General features: G+C 52.7%; 2 protein-coding genes across 2 annotated transcripts; both read right to left on the reverse strand.

The window, feature by feature from the left end:
• Window positions 1-502: 502 nt before the first annotated feature.
• NAA60 (N-alpha-acetyltransferase 60, NatF catalytic subunit) lies at window positions 503-12,407 on the reverse strand. The gene is made up of 8 exons (XM_063143204.1): window positions 12,392-12,407; window positions 12,274-12,331; window positions 4,745-4,862; window positions 3,999-4,128; window positions 3,456-3,552; window positions 2,291-2,525; window positions 1,211-1,374; window positions 503-591 (listed from the first exon to the last, which is right to left on the reverse strand). The coding sequence occupies exons 3-7, from the start codon at window positions 4,852-4,854 to the stop codon at window positions 1,218-1,220; spliced, it is 729 nt and encodes a 242-aa protein (XP_062999274.1). The 5' UTR covers window positions 4,855-4,862; window positions 12,274-12,331; window positions 12,392-12,407; the 3' UTR covers window positions 503-591; window positions 1,211-1,217.
• A 2,242-nt stretch (window positions 12,408-14,649) lies between these two features.
• Window positions 14,650-20,897, reverse strand: INTS15 (integrator complex subunit 15). Its single transcript, XM_063142921.1, has 7 exons — window positions 20,815-20,897; window positions 20,382-20,580; window positions 19,683-19,904; window positions 18,830-18,995; window positions 18,084-18,611; window positions 16,334-16,373; window positions 14,650-15,342 (listed from the first exon to the last, which is right to left on the reverse strand). The coding sequence occupies exons 2-7, from the start codon at window positions 20,571-20,573 to the stop codon at window positions 15,153-15,155; spliced, it is 1,338 nt and encodes a 445-aa protein (XP_062998991.1). The 5' UTR covers window positions 20,574-20,580; window positions 20,815-20,897; the 3' UTR covers window positions 14,650-15,152.
• Between the last annotated feature and the right edge of the window lie 745 nt (window positions 20,898-21,642).

A 21,642-nucleotide genomic window follows, 5' to 3' on the forward strand; every position in this document is an offset into this window, starting at 1 on the left:
ACGAGATCTACGCAGCGTATACGGAGACTGATACACACACACACACACACACACACACACATTTCGCTATGAAACAGCAAATTCATTCCCTGTGCATCACCTACATCAGATGCTTTGTCTAAAACCACAACTGGGGTGGTGGGGGGTGGGATGGAAGAGGAGGGGGCACCGACCTGCACCCTGGGCTTCTCAGCAGCAGGCACACAGACCTGAGCGGCTCATGAAGCCGAAGCCACCACCCAAAGGAGCGAGCAGTCGCTGTGGGTGCCTCTGCCCCATGTCACTTGCTGGGCCCGGCCTCTCCAGGGCAGGCCCTCGCCCAAGCACAGCAAACGCCGCTCCAGGAAGGCCGGTCTGGGGAAGAAGAGCGGATCTCCCGCAGCGCAGGACCGTCGCCATCGACCCGCAGGTCCTTCCTCCGGCTCTGGGCCAAGACGGGAAACTGTGAGCACAGCAAGAAGAGATGTTCTGCCGAATCTTGGCTAGTCCACAGAGGGGCCTCTGGGTCAGGAGGGGCGCTGAGCATGTGGTGCCATCGCCGGTGTCATCACCGTGGAGCTGTACAACTGCAGCGGCGTCAGAAGGGCCGGCCTGCAAGAGAACCAGCGTTGGGAGTCGTCCAGGGAAAAGCATCTTCCACATCCAGCCTGGAACTCTGCTTCAAGATGGGTCTTCTGCCCTGACCCAGCCCAAGCCCACAACCCCACAGAAAGTGACTGCTAACCAAAGGTGTTGGGGCGGGGTGTGGGGGTGTGGCACCCTGAAACTTGGGTCTGAAAGGGTGATTTGAAGCAGCGTGCGGAGTTAAGAGGACCCCTGGGGAACAGTGCGTCTGATGGGACAGGGAGAGCGGGGAGCTTGCTCCAGGGAGCGGGCGCGCATTCCTGAGGCCGGGAGCCCATTTGATGGCTGGAGTTAGCTGAAATGGACCTGCGCCAGCCCTACTGGCCCTGCATCGCCTTCCTCCCCAATTTTAAATTTACTGCACAGAGCATGTGTCCGTTTGCTCTGCATTGGGCACACAGTGCAATGGACATATACTCTCATTACGGTCCCACCCGCCCACCCCAAAATCAAATGCTCATAAGCAGTTATCAAGGAATTTGCTAAGACTTGAACCATCACCGGAGAATCATGATCCGGCTCCATGCTAGACCCAAGGAGCACCTGCGGAGCCAGGCAAGGGCCCGGCAGTGCATCAGCCGCCTACCTTAGAATCACATGGTCCGGCTGTATTCAATGCCGCTCTTGGCTGAGATGCCCGACCATGGCAAGAGGCTGCAGAGGAGGCTGTGGGCTTGGCGGTAGATCCGCTGGGGAATCGTACAGGGGCTCAGATGGGCCAAGGTCGAACCGATGTGCTGAAGGTAGTCGGTGCACTGCTGTTAAGGAGCCACAACTAGGAAGCCCTGAGGCAGCTGCAGCAGCCGAGGGGCCAAAGCAGCAGCAGCAGAAGGCGCTACGAGGGTTGCTTCCCTGTGGAAGGAATCCAGGATTCCTTTACAGGAAGAGGGAGGGAGGGAGGGAGCCCATGTGGCACCCGTCTGCCCGTGGGAAACACTCTGGCAATATCTCTAGCAGGTGCTGCTGACCCAATGCCACAGCAATCCCCAAGCCCAGTAAGAAGCAGCATTTTCAGCAGCTTAGTTGATCATGGAATTGCAGCCTCCTTATTCAAGTGACTCACTTTGGCTGCGGGGCTCCAGCTTCAGGCTTTGGGGAAGACTTGCTTCCCGCGTTAGAAGCCTGCCCTAACAGGGCTGGCATTTAGGCTTTGCATCTCTCAAGACCCGGGCATATCTGGGATCACATTCCGTTACAGCCTTTGAAAGTACTGCCTCCAGCTATTACACATTTGTGCACCAAGAAGGAAGAGCTAAGACAGGAAGACCTTCTTGGTGGTGGCCCATAACTATAGAATTTATTTCTCCTGCAGATTCATCAAAATCTGAGAATTACACGTGGGACTGAAAACAGGTATGCAGTCATTTTAGCTCCTTTAAACCGACACCGTCTTACACTGTATCCCAGATACAATAGTGATGTCAGGATGGAGTCCATCCGGGGAGAGGGGAGGCGGGGGCTTGTAGCTGCAGCTGTGGTCGGACTGTCCCAGCACTTCTGACCTGGTTCCAGGTGGGGCGGAGAAGTCCTCGCCCTCCCCACAGCAGCTAAGCACCAACCCTTGACCCCTGCGCATGAAACGGGGCACATGGGCTTCTCAGACCAAACAAACTCGACCGGCTGGGGCCATCGCCGCACGGCCTGCCAGATCATTAGTAAAGGATATAAAATTGTCCACGGAGGATGCCCACCGTTGATGTAGAGAACGTACGTGAAGCCATCTTTGAGGACGCCTCTTATGGAATAGTAATAGGGCAGGTAATGGTGCTGTTTAAAGTCCCTGTTCTCATAAAAGTTTATTGCAGTGTTGTTAGTGGTGAGGACATGCAGGTAGATGGCTTTGCAGTGGTCCTGGGCAGTCGTCGATATGTGATCTTTCAAGCTTTCAAGTAAGAGAGAACCTATCAGAGAAGAGAAAGCCTTAGAACCAATGAAGCAGCAACACACAACCAACCCCATTCCATGCTGTGGCTTGGCTGGATCTGGAGTGGAGGCTGCTGTTTTAGTTTGAGTAATCTGTGCTTGTCCTCTGAAACAAAGGTCTCCCCACAATGCCGGTCTCCCCCTCCCCTCTAGTGCTGGCCCAGAAGACCTTCCATCCTCACACCCTTTCAGGTTACATAGCAGAAACTACACAGTGCAAGAGGTTGCCATGAAGATCCTGGCCACTGGCCACGAAAGACACTGGCAGCTCAGGTGGAGGCACGCCAGACTCACTACCCCTTGAAGCCTGGACGGTAGGCTCCGACCGATGGAACAGCCTGTCCGTTAAAGGGTACATTTTCTGTTGCTTTAAAAAAACAATCCCACACGCATTTTGCAAGCCAAGTTAAGACTGTGCTGAGGGTTTCAGGCCTCTAAACTGGAACGTGAACCATCTTCGCCACATCATGTGTGGAGCCATGCACACGGATGCCGTAGCGCATTTCCTGGCATATTCAGTTCAGGCTTTGTGGATTCCTTGAGTACCCAATGCAAAGCATCGCAGCTTTTATTTCAGAAGAGAGAAAAGGACTCTTTCTAGCTCCCACAGCGGTGAGGATAGGTTTGAAAACAAGCTGGCAAAGACTGCAAAGCTCTGAAGAGGCCGGGAGCGGGTCAGAGGATCATGCCTCCTCCGCGCCAAGCATGACTCCCTGCTCCAAGCTACGGAGAACAGCAGAGACAGAACAGAGCGAACAGAATTCTGAGCCTGGAAATGCAAATCCCCTTCTTTCAAAATGCAAACTAACTATAAACGAGAAACGAGTCCTTGCGATGCAGCTGCAGCGCCAGTTTCTTAGCGTGCTCGACAGGTTGCCGGCCAGATGAAGTATTTAAGATGCCCTTACCTATGCCATGCTTTCGGAATTCCTTCACCACTCCGAGGCTTAAAATGTAAGCAACCTGAGTATCAACCGGGAACCCGGATGCTAAAATGTCACCATCCTAAAAGAAAACCCAGCAGAGAGACATTTTAGTCAACAGGCAAAGGTCGAGAGCCAATTTTCACATCATGCTCATCGCCCAGCTCCTTCAGGCAAGCGGCCTCCTCTAAATCTGGCCTCCTTCCCTGGGGAGCTTTCTGTCTGGCAGCTGAGGAAGCCAGATAGGATGCGGAGTTCATCCACGTGTTTCTCATGTGCCTGGTGCAAAAGGAAGGAGGAATGAAGGAGACCCAAATGGATGTTGGCAGCTGGGGAAATGGGAACAGGAGTTGGAACCAGAAGGGGACGGAGAACCGTGAAGAAGCTCCTCCTCCCTCCCCTCCCCTCCCCTCCCTGCGCCCTGCTGGCAATCCTCCCTCTCTCGCCTCCCGTCGTGGATCCTGCCGCCCTTCCGTCCTGAAGCAAAGCTCACGCCTGGAAGCCTAACAGTCGGCCCTCTCCTGCTACCTCTTTGTGCACTTTTGTTCGACTCTTGATCTCAGCGACTATCATTCCCACAATCGTGCCTCGGTAAGTGGCCGCCAGGGAAAAAAACTTCTTGTTGGAGGTGATATCCCGATACCATGAGTCAGGGTACCTGGGAAGGGAAAACACAGCAATAAAGGGGAGAACTCGGCAAGATACACAGTGGTGGGCCGAGGAAAGTTCTGCCGTGCTGGACGATTCTAGGGGGGATTTCCTATGCCTAGAAATGCATTGCTTCACAAAACAAATGGATTCAGCCACGATGGTGAAGAATTCCGAGTGAACCATGATGGCTTAACGTGTTGAGTGAATGGCCCTTTCCCTAACCCTGAGGGCAACGTAATCACAGTTTAACCACGCTTCCTCACCACATGATGAAAAAGGGACAGTGGCCCCTAACCACAGCTTAGCCTGTTGCCTGGGCAGGGCCTTTCAGTGGCTGGAGGGGTGCGCCTCGACGGCACATGAGGGTTAGGTTTACGCCTCAGATTAGGGTTGAGGAGGCACAGATCCCTGGGCAGGAGCCGGGGCCTCAGCATAGCAGCGCCAGACAGGCGGAGTGGGCCCCCAGGAAGGCTTGCTTCCTGACTCTGAGTGGTTGGAGGGGGGTCTCGGTGGCAGCTGCCAGCATTGCACCTTCCAGTTCACCCAATTCAAGGAGACAGGTCCCAATCCTCCCCCCATCCCCTTCCCACCAAGGCGCTGCAGGAGCCAAAAGGGCAACCTACTCTATTGGGAACCAATCGCCACAGAGCTGTTTGACTGTGTCTATGTCATCATGGCACAGGAGACGGAGGTATATCTCAGTCAGTGCAGTCGGAGGCACCTCCTCTGTCATTCACACCTGTACGGAGAGGAAAGGGAAAGCGGTCAGGTAGGCACAGGTAGTCAGGTAGTCAGGGAAAGGCACAGCAGCAAGCCACGTTGAGCAATAGGAGCCTCTACCCTGCCTCGGTGGCCTCTTCCAGCTCTAGATGCTACAAACCCGAATTCAGCCGGTGACGCTTCCAAGCCTGCCTTCTTCCCTGCTCGCTGAGAGGAAGCCTCCAACCAGTTTCAAGCTGCTGGGTTCCTGCTAGCTTCTTGCAAGCCAGAGTTGGTTGCCAAAGTATCTTCCCCATTAAACTAAACTCAGAAACATACAAGGCTCCTTAGTGCTGAGCATACAAGGATCACCAGAACATTGCTGAAATAAAATAGTAGATTTTCAGAGTACAAAGGAGCTGGGTCATGTGTACACACAAAGTCCCCCTGAGGTGGTAAACTGAGATCTTCCCTCAACGAAAAACCGTTTTTCACACAATGCAGCGAAAGCTCCTGTGCTGCACTGCTGGGGCTAAATAATGGGGTTATTATCTGGCTGCTGCAGGAAGCACTGAAAAGCACCCTGCAGACCCAAAGCACGTTCACAACACCGAGGGAGAGCAGCACAGGGTTCCCTCGCCAGCGCGGCAGTTTTCCCTGCTACAGCCCAGCTGCATTCAAAGGGCACCCACAACTTTTGGGAAATTCAAAAGACGCCGGTGCCAGCCGCTCTACAAGCGCACAAGAAGGATGACGTCAGCGCTGCTAATCTTTATCCTGTCCCAGGAACATCCCTGGAGATATTCAACTGCTGGAACATCTGCTGCCGATTTATTTTAATCTAAAATCTTCTACCAGTGTAAGGCTACAATCCAATCCACGCTTTCAAGTGAGTAAATCTGTCTTGCTAAATCCACTGGGACGTACTCCCATGTAAACAGGCATAGATTTGGGCAACTGAGCTGCAACCCCACACACATTGCCCAGCAAGCTTAATGGGACTATTTTTATGTAAAGATACATAGGATCAGTTCCATGGCAGGTACAAACCAGAGGGACCAGCTGGCCCTGCCCTCAACGTCTCATTCGGACTACAGCCATCAACAGTGCAACTGTTCTTGAGAGGAGCTTTGGGTGCAAGGACTGCCGTTCCCCTTCGACCAGTAAAGTACGGAGAGGGAACTGATGGATGAAAGATGTAGCCTAAGATTGGAACGGCCCAACTGGGGAGTTGGGCTCAATTTTGGCTCATGCTTTTGAGCGCTGCAAGAAGCCAATGGAAAGGACTCCGCTGGCCCCTCATCTCTTCCTCTGCTGCAGCCAGAGTCCTGGCTAAAAACTTTGGCTGAGAAATACAAAGGTCAGCCCAACTCAAGGTAGCAGGGAAGAAGGAGGCACAAGCTGCCTGCCTCGTTCTCAAGAGGAGTAGCAAAATCCCTCTCCCTTGGCCAGATTACCTCAAAGCACCCTGAATCATAGAATAGCAGAGTTGGAAGGGGCCTACAAGGCCATCGAGTCCAACCCCCTGCTCAATGCAGGAATCCACCCTAAAGCATCCCTGACAGAGGGTTGTCCAGCTGCCTCTTGAAGGCCTCTAGTGTGGGAGAGCCCACAACCTCCCTAAGTAACTGATTCCATTGTCGTACTGCTCTAACAGTCAGGAAGTTTTTCCTGATGTCCAGCCGGAATCTGGCTTCCTGTAACTTCAGCCCGTTATTCCATGTCCTGCACTCTGGGAGGATCGAGAAGAGATCCTGGCCCTCCTCTGTGTGACAACCTTTTAAGTATTTGAAGAGTCTATCATGTCTCCCCTCAATCTTCTCTTCTCCAGGCTAAACATGCCTAGTTCTTTCAGTCTCTGAAAGAACTAGAGAGTTCTTTACACCTCCTTCTCGGGCACAGGACATCTTTACTAAAATGACCAGCACTACTCCTGCCTGAGTGGAACCCAGCCCACTTTGGGTTCTCAAACCAGCTATCCCCCAAAATTTATTATTACCACAGACCAGAGCCTCTTAGTAGCTACCAGATCTTTAGATTACTCTAGCAGGCAGTCTCAAGGCAGGTTATTATTAGTACTGCTACAAAAGTGGGTCAAAGCAGTGTGTGCTTTGCATTTTGCAAAGATGCTCTAACAGAGCAGATGGAAAACATTGTTTAATGTTTATAAGGCACTGAAAGTGATCTTATTTTAAGGCAAACGGCTATATGAACCTGCCATAAAGTGTTTGCAAGAGCAGCATAGATAATATAACATGGGTACAGGATGAGATAGCTAAGAGAACCAAAGACCACCTTTTAATTTTCTTAGTAATTTAACACTTAATTTAACTTAAATTTAAATTTTGCTGTTTTAATTCTGTATTTTAATCCTATATCAATTTCTGCTGTGTGGTTTTATCCTAATTGTGCTTTTTATATTGTATTTTGTATTTGGGTTTTTAGATTGTTGGTTGTTTTATTATGTCCCTCATGGTTTTTTATTATTATTATTATTATTATCGTCCCTCATGGTTTTAATTTTTGTGAACAGCCCAGAGAGCTTCGGCTATTGGGTGGTATAAAAATGAAACAAACAAACAAATAAGATCACTATTTTGTTGTTTATTCGTTCAGGCACTTCTGACTCTTCGTGACTTCATGGACCAGCCCACACCAGAGCTTTCTGTCGGCTGTCGCCACCCCTAGCTCCCCCAAGGTCAAGTCTGTCACCTCCAGAATATCCTCCATCCATCTTGCCCTTGGTCGGCCCCTCTTCCTTTTGCCTTCCACTTTCCCTAGCATCAGCCTCTTCTCCAGGGTATCCCGTCTTCTCATTATGTGGCCAAAGTACTTCAGTTTTGCCTTTAATACCATTCCCTCAAGTGAGCAGTCTGGCTTTATTTCCTGGAGTATGGACTGGTTGGATCTTCTTGCAGTCCAAGGCACTCTCAGAATTTTCCTCCAACACCACAGTTCAAAAGCATCTATCTTCCTTCGCTCAGCCTTCCTTACGGTCCAGCTCTCGCAGCCATAGGTTACTACGGGGAATACCATTGCTTTAACTATGCGGACCTTTGTTGTCAGTGTGGTGTCTCTGGTTCAACAGGCATAGTTTGTGCCTGAGTAAAGTTTCAGGAACTATTTGTATGGTATAGTATTTGTTTTGTTTTGTTTTTTGATAAAGATAGAATGTTAAGAGAACAGGTTGGTTAATACAATTTTTTAAAAGATATTTTGCCAACCAGAGTAGAGAGACAAGATGCTTAAAGAGAAGCTGGGTCAAGTTTCTCTGGAATTAGCTAAATATTAGTAGTCAAGAAATAGGAACCTGCCATAACATCTAAACTGAAGGTTTGTAAACTATCTTTAACCATGGGGACTTTTCTTTCTGCAAGACTGTCAGGTCTTCTGGCTCTCATCACTGCTATTCTCAAAGTTTCCAAAAACCAGTAAGGAAAATCACCACCATTACTGGAAAAGGTACTGGAAATACTGCAAGCATTTGGATCATACATAGTACTTCTTCAGGTGGAATTCAGGTTCAGAATAATGAACGATGTAATGACTCCTGTCCTAGCAGGTGCTTTCCTCACTCAGCCACAAGATGCCAGCCGTGTTTGCAAAGACCCTCTTCTGATGCCCAAAGAAACCTCTGCTGCCAATCTGTCCCCATTTTGCAGAACATTTATTTACAGACTGATTGTACACTGGATCTCAACAATCTTTAAACAAATGGGCTCATCACACCTCAGAGTTGGTCGCTCTACAGTCCTGGAAGAAGTCAAGCTTTGACTTTAAAGAGGAGAGACAAAAGCACCCAAAGCCTTGGAAGATTTTCCCTTCCCAATTTGCAATGGGCTTAGATTGAAAGTCATGACGATTCCTTGCTCTTTTACCCATTAAGGAACCTTATCTCCAGCCCATGGGAAAATACTGACCCAACGAGAGCCTTACATCTTCAGGCATTTCAAATAATGGCCTGTTGACATTTCCATTCAGAACGGGATCTTTGCATCCTCTTGTGAATCTCATCCTGCTGTTGGGTGCTACCACATGCCATGGCAGTAAGGGATTAACTGTGCACTTTAAAACAAAGCCTTCTGTACATGAGAAACTGTTTGCATCCATTTCCTTGCTGTTCACATCCATTTCCACCTCCAGCTGTTTCTCTCTTTCTGTTTTTCCGCTCATTCCAAGCTGTGTGTCATTCTTACACATTTTTAAAGCCCGAGTCCCTTCCTAGCTTTAGTAAGCTCTCTCTCCCCAGCATCTGAGGGCCCTCCCAAACTAGTTGCCATTGCAGAGGTTATGAAAGCTGTCTTGCTAGCAGCATGCACACCAACCATATGAAAACGCCCGACATCTGATACCAAATGGCTTTTTAATGACATACGAATGTCTGCTTATTCGAGGTCCAAAGTTCAAACTGGAAATAAGAACCCAGGTTTTTAATTATTTAAGCAAGAGATGGCAATTAACCACTGGGATAGAATACCAGCAGATACAGCAAATCTATTATCACATTTGCATCTCCCTATCAAAACTTAATGTCTTCATGAAAGAGGAATAACACAAATCAGTGAATCCACTTGAAAGCAGCATAAACCCAACAAAATAATGAGAAATGGCATTACTATTAAGGAGCAGAACCAGCCAGAGGAACCTCTATCACCTGGGCTGTGCAAGGTATGTGACCAGACATGTTGAAGCGCCCTTCCCACTCTCGCGCCAGTCCTGCCAGCCTCATGCTCCCTTTCCTCAAAAGAGAAGTGCCCAGCCCTAAAGGCCAACGGTGCAGCCATCATCACTTTCCCTTTATCTTTTAGCGCTCTGAAGCACTAAATGAGGCCCGTCCTGCTATAATCCTCCAGTTCCTCATTTACACAAGACTATAGGGTGACCAAAGGCCGATGGAGGAAGAGAGTGGGCCCACTTAAAGGACAGGCACCTCTCCAGAACCTGGCATACTAGCTGCTTACTCAGCCTTGATGTTGCTCAAAAGTTTCAGATCTCCTTTAGGTTTCCAACCCCATTTCCCAATAGTAAGAACTCCTATTTTCGCGATTCTTTGGAAAACGCCATGGCCCATTAAATTGACTTAAGGTGCAATCCTATGTATGCTTACACAGAAAAAAGTCCTACAACTCCCAGCATTCCCAGCCAGCAGAGGGAATGGCGCCCTTAAGAATAGGATTGTGCCCTTTAAGAATTAATGCTGACCTTGGTATTGATTGCTTTGATGTTCAGTATCTTGTGACAAAGCAGGCTCTAGAGATCTGGACTCTTGAAAGGTTTAAAGCATCATTAACAGAGAATTCTTCCTCTCTCTTTTAAAACAGAGGAAGTGGCCGCATGGCAGAAGGCAGAAAAGTAGCACTCACTGCAACCAGGGCCTGCATTCCCTCTGTGAGCAATAGAGCCCAAGGTCAGGGGAGTTACTTCAGCACAGCTCTACATGAGTAATGCTGCACCTCAATCTCTAAAGGGCAACGGGGACAGACAGTTCAATGTCAGCATGGGTAATGCTGACAGAAGTTCCACCTTTCTGATGAGGAGGCATAAGACTTTGCTAGTAACCAACCACTTGCAATTCAAGCTCTGCAAGAAAATTCCAGACAGCTGGAGGACACTTGGCATCTTGCCACTCATTTTGAGCTGAGCATAGTCATAACGTTCCCCATCTCTTTGGTCACCCAAGTACAGTTACCGTTAGGCCCCCCTCCCTCCATCACACTTGACGCTATTCCTGCAAAACTTTGCTTCCCTGTTGTCTGCTTGAAGTTATCCCAAATGAAATCACTCCCATTTCTTTCTTTCTTCCTTGCAATGAAAACGGTAAAGATTTATGATGGCCGGATTCACACATAATACTAACCCATAGTGTCATTTGTTGAAATCTGGCTTGTCGCTGTGTCCAATCCTATCCCAACTAACAAACAAACCATGGCTTGTTAACCAAGTGCAAACCACAAATAGTAGCCATGATTTGTTGTTGACTTACGAGATCTGACTTGTTTCAACCATGGCCTGTCATGAGGCCTGAGCCCAGAAACCTGGCTTATCCCTGGTTTGTTTGCACTGCTGAAACAGAGGCACTCAGCAAGAGCTGCCACAAAATGAAAGCACTCTGAAGGCTGGCAAAATGGGCAAGAGAAACAAACTAGAAATGGGAAAAACAACCCACAGTCTGTTTGCTTTTCTGCCAGACAATAAGGCAACAAACCATTGTGAGGATGTCACTTCAGCTAACAACATCAGTCTGCAAAAACACCCACGTTTAAAGAAGAGGACTTGAACTGTGGCAGGATCTTTCAGAGTAATACCGACACAAGCCACACTCCCACAGGCAGGGCATTCCAAACAGGAAATCACGAATGACCCAGTGCAGACACAGGGTTAAATCCAATGTTAGTCCTACACAGAATGGATCCATAACAACAAACGGGAATTAAGTTAGTCATGACCCATTCATTTCAATCGGTCTACTCTAAGAAGGGCTAACATTGAATTTAGCTCACAGCCCCGGCTGTCTGCCCCAAGCTCACTTGTTGCAATAGGAGGATTAGCCATCAACCTGGTCTTAAAGACTGACATTGTTATTAAGCTGCAACCTCTTGTGTTCCGTAAGAGATCTGTTAATCTTTAGACCCTCCCTTGGGTCCAGTGTTTGGCAGCATCCTACCAGGACCCAGAGCCAACTGGCTCAGCAGGGCCGGCTCACGCGTTCTCAAGATTAACTAGTATGAAAATTAGCTGCAATCCTATGCAAGTTTCGACAACAACAACAACAACAGCAGCATTCCTACGACCACCAGCATTCCCCAGCCAGCATTTTTTCCAACCTGAACATGCATAGGATCGCACCCTTATCGTTAAAAAAAGAAAGAAGCAGCAGCCCATAAAATATTGGCAGGGCTGATCCTTCCCTTCGTGACCCGGAGTAACCAAAGGCAGCTTATGCTACAACCCTGCGCGCAGTTACCCGAGAGCCGGCAAAATCCAATTTAGGCCCCTGAATAGTAACAACTAGACCCACTGAAGTGAACGGGCCCCAGGTTAGCCAGGACTCACCTAAGTCCCATTCGTTTCAACGGGTCTACTCCAAGTAGGAGGCTGCGCTGGGCTTCACCCCACCGAACGCAACGGGGCTGGCTTCCTTCGGAGTAAACCTCCCCACCACGGCGCCGTTGCCAGCGAACCACCGCGCGGGGACCTTCGGCCTGGGCCCGGCGCGCGCCGAGGCCGCTTTACTCGCGAGGAAGCCCCGCGGGTGGCGAGGAAGGCGCGTCGGAAGCGCTCGCCAGGCCAACCCGAGCAGCCGGAGGAGGACGCGCAGAGGAGGAGGCGCCGCCGCGGCCCACAGCCCGCCTTCTCCCCCACCCCGCCGGAGACCGGGGCTCCGCTCCCGCCGGCCCCGCAGCGCGTCTCCTTGCCGGGAGAAGGACGGGGAGGCGGCAGGGGCTCACCTGAGGAAGGGGCGGCGGCGGCTGCCCCAGCTCCAGGCCGGCTGGCTCGCTCAGAGCATCCCGGGGCGAGAGAGAGGACGGCCGGGAGGACGGGCGAGAGGGCGGGCGGGCGGCGATTCCTCTCGGGGCGGCGGCGGCGGCGACAGGCCCACCTCGCAACAAGCCGCCGCCCCATTGGCCGCCGAGGGAGGGCGGGGCCACGCGGCTCCTATCAGCCGCGCCGCCGCCATCTTGGCCCGGTCGCGGAGGGCGGGACGAAGCCGCGGGGCCCCTCCTCAGCCTCTTCGCCGCCCCGCCCCGAGATCCCGGGCCTCGGAGCGCCGGCAAGGCGAGGCCGGTATCTCCCCGACCTCCGCGCCGGCGAAGTGAGGGGCTGGCCGGCCCTCTGTGCATGCTCAGGCGCACTCTCTTTGTCCCAGAATTCTCTGCCGGCCGTGGATGACGATTTGCACCAAGTCGAGCCTCCGTGCTGAGGTGCAGTCTACCTCTGAATGCCGCCGACTGAAGCGCAACAGCAGGAGAGCGCTGTCCCAACCCCGTGCTGGGACTACAAATCCCAGCATCTGGCTTGCGCGGGTGTGTGTGTGTGTGTGTGTGGCCAGGAATGTTCACACACAACTTTTAAAAACTGGGCAAAGCTGGTGTAATCCAACGGGGCTCTCCTCCGCCTTAGCCATCTGATATCAGATCGATACAGCAGGGGCCCGGTGAAGGGAGCCCGGGGCCCCCGGAAACAGAAAGCGGGAGGAACCACGGCCGGCCGCCAGCAGAGAGGGAGGCTCGAGGCAGCTTTCACCGGGCCAAGAGCCGGACAGACCCCCTCCCACAAAAGGCCGAGGGGAGGGGGTCACCATAACGCGTCCCAAGGGCAACTCTGCTTGAGGGCTTCCCTGCATCCCATTCTGTCGGGCGGGGTGGGGTGTGGGGTAAGGGCTCTACCCAACCCAGGCGAAGCGGGGGCAGTTTGCAGTCTACATTTAAAGATGGCAAGATGCAATGTTGCCATCGGCCGACAGCTGTTTATCTATTGCTGCTTTTGAAAAAGCCAGACGCTTTGATGCCCATTTGTCAGTGGGTGCCGAGTGCCTCTTTTTGGCGGAGAAGCCTGTCAAGAGCACATTTGCGCTTTAGCTCCAGGCACCACCAGCGTCCTGGACGTAACCTGCCTTTCCCTCTGAGGGATGGCCCTGTTGTGAGTGACACAACGGCAGCCTCAGCCCAGGGGTCCGCAACAGAAACAGCTTTTAGGGTGCCTCTGTGGACAAAGAGGAGACCTGCCTGCACAACTGCTCTCAAACGCTTATACCAACAGGATAAAAGTCTAAATACATAATAGCAAATGCAGCAAAGAAAATGGTGAAAATAAGAGCTTTCACTGGAACCTTAAAAATGAGAAGTATCAACACACCCGAAGTGACAGCTATTGGAAAACAGGTCATTACAGAAAATAGCACACATTTGACAAACTCCGGCCTCATCAACTTCCTCCCTTTTAAAATACAAGGGAGAAACACCAGGGTCGGTCCGAGTGATCCATGCACCTTGATGTAGTGGCTTTAACAAAATCCTCTCTGCTGTGGGGAGCAGAAGGACAGGAACGCCAGCCAGGACCCTTCACTTTGATTTATTAAAAGAGTTACAGACTTCGCTCAGCCCTCCAGCATGAAATCTGCTCTAGGCTAGCATGACATTTTGAAAGATCTCAGAATTATCAGCCTCTTTCCATCATCCTCTGGAGCTATTAGAATGGGCCCAGAGAGGAAGAAATTTGCACCATTGTTTGAGCCAGGATCCAACAGAAGGTTTGGCTCCTGAAATCCTCTCTCACTATCAGACCGTGTGTGCCATTTCTAGAGCCCTGTGAGCAGAAACTCCAGGTTCCATTGAAATGGAGTCGGGCAGTTCCCCCTTTAATTTCGATGGTGGATATGGCCCAAGAATACAATTGTATGTTCACTTATAAAAGAAAGTTCCTTTGATATCAACATACCAATTTTAAAATGAGAAGCTTTGCTTCCCAATATCACACTTTTAAGCAAGGCTTTTGCTTGAAGTAACTTGCAAATTCTGGCAGGTAGAAACCACCCTTGAATTTCTGCAAAACGTCTTTGCCCATTTCCTATACACACTTTCCTGGGAATATGTCCCACTGTACCCAGCGGAGCTGACTCCTGTGGAGGCATGTATAGGATTGCACTGTCAAGACAAGGGGTCAACTAAAGCAAAGGATTGTTGCAGTAAAGGAAGAATATTTTCCCTAAACAAATTTAGATATACCAAACAACAACAGAGAAATGGGAGGCCGTTTCCCACTTTTTAGCTTTTACAGCTAATGCCACATATTACTACTTTTGAAACAAAACTCTAAAGTTTATTTTTTTAAAAAAAAAAACTTCAGTCATATTGTAGATATTCACATGAAAAGACCCAACAAAACAGCTTACAAAGTGTGAAGTAGCTGTTCTCCTACGTAAGAGTCATCCAAACATTTTACTTAAAGGATGGGGGGGGGGGGGAAGGGGTTGTACAAAGATTTTGCCAGTGAAATAGCAGGTGGTGAATCCTGTCCTCTTCCCAGGAGAATCTACTTACAACAGTCAAACTGGGCTGACAGTAGAGGGGAAAGAGATTCCGTCCATTCCAGGGGACTGTGCTTCCTGTCTCTACAATATGACTAGATTTTTTAAAAAGATGGTCCCACCTTAGGGTCTAGCGCCATCAGTCCACTCCTGCAGAAGAAGAAATCTTTTCTTCTAGACATCATGCAGCGCTATTAGAGATGGAGAAGTTTTCCCCCCAAAGTATGTATGTCTGGTTCTCTTTGTAAAGACTCCGCAATGAATGGAAAATAAGATTTGTCGGACAGGGCTGGAGCCCTGTTTCTTTAGCGGATTGGCCGGTAGGGAAAGGCCATGCCCGGCATGAACGTCTGTACAGGATGGGCTGGTATCGCGGGGTGTGCTGCGTGGGTAGGATAGCCTAGCGGGGGGGTATGGATGGGGGGATAAAATCCTGGGGGCAGAGCTGCGTGAGACGGCTGTTGGACTGGGCCTGAGATCACCAGCTGAAGCAGGCTGCAGGAAAGAGAGAGAGAGGTTTCACTGGGTGCATAACAGTATTACTAGGGCTACTGGCCTATCGAGGGAAGGGACTCTCCAGGGATCCTCAAAGCAGACACGTCGTGGCTACGATGACAGAACTGCCAAGCCAGCCTGGGGCCCAATGCCTGAAGAACCAACTCCTCCTGTACTACCTGTCTCATGCACAAAGTTCTTCAGAGGGGGTTCTTCTCCGAATAGCATCAATGGGAAGGCATGCAACTGCTTTGCCCAGAATGACAAGCCTTTGGTGAAACAAACCATGGAGCGCTGCCTGCAGCACTCTGACCACCTCTGCTTTTACCCATGGTTTGTTGTTGGATGCTGAGCAAGACTTGCACGGCTGCTGGGTTGTTGAGGGGCCAAATGATCCAGTAGTTAACCCATGGTTTGTTGTTCGGCTAACCGCTGGGTTACTTAGCGCCTAAACAACTCAGTCAGCAACCTATGACCGAAGCCTAACCCAAAAAGTGGGAATGGCCGATACTCGTGGGTTGTTCAACACGTGGCCCATCGTGACAAGCAAGCAGCCCCAGGCGCTCGCAACACTCTGTGGTGGCATCCTGACTTTGCAACGCCCTTGTCTTTTTGACACCAAATTAAAACTTTCCTTGTCCAGGGATTTTAGCATTTCAAAAGTTTTTAATGTTTAAACCCTGAATTGTTATGCTTTTGCTTGGTTGCAGGTTAAAGAGTTGTTGCTGTGTTTTGACTTTTAATTAATTTGCATAGTTTTTATATTGGATTGGGCTTTTTGTTTGTTTCTTTAGATTTCAAGGTGTACAGCACCTTGAAATCCCTCATGGATGAAGAGCCGTTGAGACGTTTAAAAAATAATGACAAGCCAACGGCCAGTTTAGGTGCCTTCTTGCTCTTTGGGGCCCGGGGTTCTCTGCCTGCCTTTCTCAGGAAGGCACAGCAGTTTCTGATTCACGTTAAAAGTTTTAAACGCAGAGCATTTCCTTACTTGTTGTGTGGGAGCCTGGAGCACACGGTCCTTAGATCCTCTGAAAGAAGAAAACAGAACAAACACAGCTGAAAGGCAACAAGACGAAGCCCAGAGGCCTTTTGTGGCAACGTAAGAACAGCTTCACAACTCTCCCTCGCAGCTTCGCCATCCCAGAGCGTTCTAGGTGGCCTCCCAGCATGCCTACTCTGGAGGACAACGGTGTTGAACTGAAGTCAGAAGCACTTCTTTGGAGCTACGATTTGCCGGTATCAGAAGCACATCCGGAAGTTCCCACCTGCGTCCCAGCTGGCAGCAGCAGAGGTGGGGAGGAGGGCTGGCGAGGGCAACCCAGCCTCCCGCGTTTTGTGGAGCAAAACCCATGTCCTCTTAGGAAATGGGGGTGGTCAAATGTGCACAGCTGCTCCAGCAGCTCTGTAAGGCAGCCTGCCCAACCTGGCGCCCACCGAGACCTCTCGGGGGAGTGCACCTCATGCACAAAGAACCCACAGCTGCAGCAGAGGTGGAGCAAGACTTCAAAACGGCACTGTACTGTCTTTTTAGGCCTCCCAATAACACTGGATTGCAGGACAAAAAAAACCTGTTAGTTTTACCCTACCCAGTGCCTGTTTACCCTACCCTGTGCCTGTTTGCTTTCTCTTCCCCTCCTTATTGTTTTATTATGGTTTTATTAGAATGTAAGCCTATGCGGCAGGGTCTTGCTATTTACTGTTTTACTCTGTACAGCACCATGTACATTGATGGTGCTATATAAATTAATAATAATAATAATAATAATAATAATAATAATAATAATAATAATAGCAGTCGTTGCCTCTTTGGGGGCGAGAGCCTCTCCATGTCAACTTCACTGGTGCGGCCTTGTGGAACGGGTCCCCAGCTCAGAGACAGGAGCCGCACAAGGTCCCAGGCACAGCACCTGCCATCTCTGGAGGAACGGGTCAGGGAGCAGGGCTGGAAGGCTGCTGCCGGTCAGAGCGATACTCCAATCTGCTCCAAGGCAGCCGCCTCCATCCCACCGTGCGGCTGCAGACACAGGCCAAGACGCTTCCCCCCCCCCCCCCGCGGAGCGCAACTTTGCCCTCTTCTCCTTTGCCTAGGCACAGCCTCCTTGTGCAGGCTCCAGGCAATGGAGGGCCCTGGGGGGCCATGCCACCCTCCATGGGCCCCTCCCTCCCTCCCTCCGGGCGTCTGCTTCCTCACTGCCAGGGTCCCCAGCTGCTCCTGCTCCTCCACACTGTTGCTCCCACTTGCTTGCCCGACGGGCGCTGAGCAAGCTGGCCATGGCCTCTCCCACCCACCCCCCCTCCTCCCCAGCTTCGCTGCCTGGGCCACAGCGAGAGACCGGTGAGCAAGCAGGTTGTGACGCTTGAAATTTCCAGACACGCCCGCGCCCTCCCCATTCTGAGCCTTTGTCAACAGTCAGCCTGCAGCAGCAGGAACTGTTGTGTCTAACGGATGATACCTAAGCTGCTCGGGGAGCCATTTTGGTTGAGGATGTAACCTCAATGCGACACATCTATGTAACGCATCTATGCGAAACTGCATAATGGCTGGCTGCTAATTACAACGGACTTGACTTGACGACTTGAGGAGCAGCAGCGTGGAAATGCTTCAGACAAATCGGCTCCTGGAGCAGCTCCAGAAGGGTCTTGTTGGCGGGCCCCGGCTGGGGCGTGGCTCCTTGGCTGATGCCGCCCCCCCCACTGGCCCAGCCCAGCCCCCTCCTCAGGCTGCCCACAGTGCCTACCTCTGGTCCACAGCAACGCTCCGGAGGCCATGGCCACTTGCAAGGCCTGGGCCAGCCGGTCCAGGGCCAGCTCAATCTCTTTGGAGGCGTGGAGCGGGTTGAGTGCGTCCGAGAGCCTGCTCATCTCCTCCACGAGGGAAACCACGTGGTCGAAAGGCACGAGCCCCAGGCGCCCATACAGGTTCTTCTCGGTCAGGTGCCCCTGCAGCATCATCAGGACCTGGAGGACGCTGAGGTGCAGCTTGGAGTACAAGGGGCGGCTCTCTTGGTCGCAGCCGGCGGCCGAGTCCTTGGCGGCCTTGCCGTTGAGGTGGCCATTGGAGGCCGGAGGGGGCTTCCTCCGCTTGTAAGCCAGCGGGGCCTTCACGCACCAGCGGATCAGGCCGCTGAGCGGGGTGAGCTCTAGAAAGCCAATCGGCAGGCTGGCTGCAATTGGGGTGTTCAAGAAGGTGATGAGGATCAAGCGGGGGTCCTCAAAGATCCAGGAGACGACCATCTCCAGCAAGTCCGGAGGGGGGATGAGGTCATCTGAAAGGAAAGGGAAACGGGGGCGTGAAGATGCTCGTGGCTCTGGCGACAGAAGCTTGGGGCCTTGTATGTCCAGGGAAGCTCGCAGGAGTCCAGCCCTGAAATCTGAGTGCCCCCCACCCCACCCCTGATCAGGTCCACGATGAGTTGCGAGGAATGGTGCGAGGCAGGGCCCAGGGCTCCCTTTTGAGAGGAGTGAGGGCAGAGGGGGGACTCACCTGACGACATGTCGTACAGCATGGTGACCGCTGTGATGAACTGGCAGCAGAAGCGAGGGCTGCCACTGAAGGTCTGCTTCAGGGTCTGGACCGAGCCTGGCACCAGGCTGCAGTAGTCATCGACCAAGGCCTGGGCCAGCCTCACGCAGTAGACAGCCGGTGTCCGCTGGAAGACAGGCACACATGGCTACCGAGACAAACCTTCAGGGCCTGAGCCCAGGAAGCCCCCACATCGCCTAGCATCAGGAGGCCCCAATCTTCTATTTCTCACCCATTTATTACATTTCTATACCACCCAATACTCAAAGTTCTGTGGACAGTTAGTGAAGATTATTTTATTTAGGCTTACTATTAGCCCACCTTTAGGCCTGTACAGCCGTCCTCTTCCCATTACTTCCCACCTGGGTATCAATCGGGGGGGGGGGGGGGGCGAAGGGGCCCTTCTGGAGAATGCAGAGGAGGGAGTGATTCTCACCAAAAGCCCACCCGTCACACACACACACCCATTGCTGCTGCTTCAGTTTCACCTTCTACAAATACATCTGCAGGGCATCCACAGCAGCCTTCCCCACCCTGGTGCCCTCCAGATGTTTTAGACAACACCCAGGATTCCTGACCACTGCCCATGCTGACTCGGACCAATGGGAACTGAAGTCCAAAACATCTGGAGGGCACCAGGCTGGGGAAGGCCGGTCACCTGGCACAGCAGGCCCAGGCCTAGTAAGTGCTTGGGTGGGAGGCCAGAGGGAAATCCCACGCAAGGCTGCCTGGAGCTCCCGGGTCCTACGCCAGTGCATCCGTCCCAGTGGCAGGCTGGGCTTGCTCGGCGCCTCCCCCACTCGCCCCGCCTCACCTGCAGCCACGAAGCCGCGCACTCCAGGACAGGCCCACGGCCCACGGCCACCGCCATCGAGACAAGCTTCCCCAAGAGGGCCATCCTGCAGTCGTCGGCTTTGTTCCCTTGCGGGCTGAAGAGGGAGGAGAAAATGATCTGGCGGACTGAGTCCTTGCTTTGCTCCTGGAAATAGTTGCACATGATCTCTAGCAGCTGAAGCTCTTGCAGCGAGTTCAGTCTCTGAAAGCAAAAAAGGAGAGAAAACAGGGCTCACGTTATCAGCTGCATCCCTGCTTGGACCAAAGCAAAGCTCAAAGGAGCAGTTTAGCCTCACAACAACCCTGCCAGGTCGTCAGCTGCCAGACAGCGGGCTGGTCCGCATAACCCAAGGGCAGAGCCCCACGGTGGGCAGGGCAAGCGGGTACAGACTCAAAGGGGGAAGAGAAACGTGGGGAAAGGAAAGGGGAGCAGCCCAGTGCAGGCCCTGCCAGCCCAGGGGGGCAACCGACGCAGGGCAGAGCCGAGCCCCAGAATCTGCGTGCCGGCTTCTTCCTCCTCCCTCCCCGCCCCCTTTCCTCGTGTCGCGTGTCTTTGGCATCCTAGCCCTTGGGCCGCTCTGGGGGCCCTTGGGCCACATGAGCTAGGGGAGGCGGGAACGCCGGACACGCCAGGCCAGGCCAGGCCGAGGGGGAGGGCTGCGCGGGGGGGGGGGGCTACCTTGGCCGGGGCGCCGCGCTCCTTGGGCACCTGGAAGACGAACTCCTCGAGCAGCTCGACGGGGCCCTTGTCCACGATGGGCAGCGGCACGCTCTGCAGCTGGCTGCTGAAGTAGACGTCGAGGTGGTAGAGGACCTCCTTGGCGGCGCTGAGCGCGTCCCGGCGGAGCAGCGAGTGCCGGATGTCGCTCATGGCGGCCCTGCGCGAGGGAGGGAGGGAGGCGCCCCCCGTTACACGTGCACCACCGGACCCGCTCGGCCCATTCACACGAGACGCGGGGGGGCGGCCGCGCACGTGTGGACGCGACCCGCCCGCAAACCTTCCTCAACACGTAATGAGAGCGGCCATCGTGGTTCCGATGACGTCACGGCCCCCTTAGTGATGGCGTCATGCGCCCCCGTTCGGCCCCTCCGCCTCCCCGCCGCCCCGATACCTCTCCCTCTCCCTCTTCCTCGATCGGCCACATCCGGGCAGCAACAGGGCTGCAGCGGCCCAACGGCGGACGGTGGCCGGCGAAGGCCAGAAAGGGCTGCCTGGCGCGGCGGCGGCAGCCATTCGCCGGCTCGGAGCCACAGCGCCACCTGCCGGCTGCTCCGCGCGCACAGCAGGGGGCGCGGCTTGCCGGGGCTTCCGCCGCAGCCCGGCCCCGCCTCCTCCAGAGCGGCCCAGAGGGCGGGGCGGCGGCGGCTGGCCTCGCTTGGCTGCAGCGCAGCGAGGGTGCTTCTGAGCGTGTGGAGAGCACCTTTGCACTAACGTCACCGTCACAGACCCTGCACAGTTGTTGTTTTTAATTACATTTTATTCTGCCCCTTCCTATAAGGAGCAGTGAGCCTATGTGCACCAGTTGCTGGGGAACATGGGTGGGAGGGTGCTGTTGCACCACTTCCTTCTTGTGGGTCCCTGGTCGACAGCTCTTTGGCCACTGGGTGAACAGAATACTGGACCAGATCCAGCCTCAGGGCTCTTCTGATGTTCTTAATGGAGCCTTTGAAAGCAGATGGAGCCGATTGCCTGCACCGCTCTGGTTTACATTTATTTGCTTTTCCCAAACTGGCATCCTCCAGATGGGTTGGGGGTACAAGTCCCATCACCCCCAGCTAGTACAGCCAATGGATCTGTTGGATGGGGATGATGGGAGTTGTAATCCAACCCACTGGAGGGTGCCAGGTTGGGCAAGGTATTATTACTAATTCCGACGCCGCTGCCCACTTCCTCTGTTTCTGCTACAGTTCCGTCCGGGGCAGCCCTCTTGGCACTCCCT

This window comes from Elgaria multicarinata, chromosome 17, assembly GCF_023053635.1.
Source record: "Elgaria multicarinata webbii isolate HBS135686 ecotype San Diego chromosome 17, rElgMul1.1.pri, whole genome shotgun sequence".
In the NCBI taxonomy this organism is placed as follows: domain Eukaryota; kingdom Metazoa; phylum Chordata; class Lepidosauria; order Squamata; family Anguidae; genus Elgaria; species Elgaria multicarinata.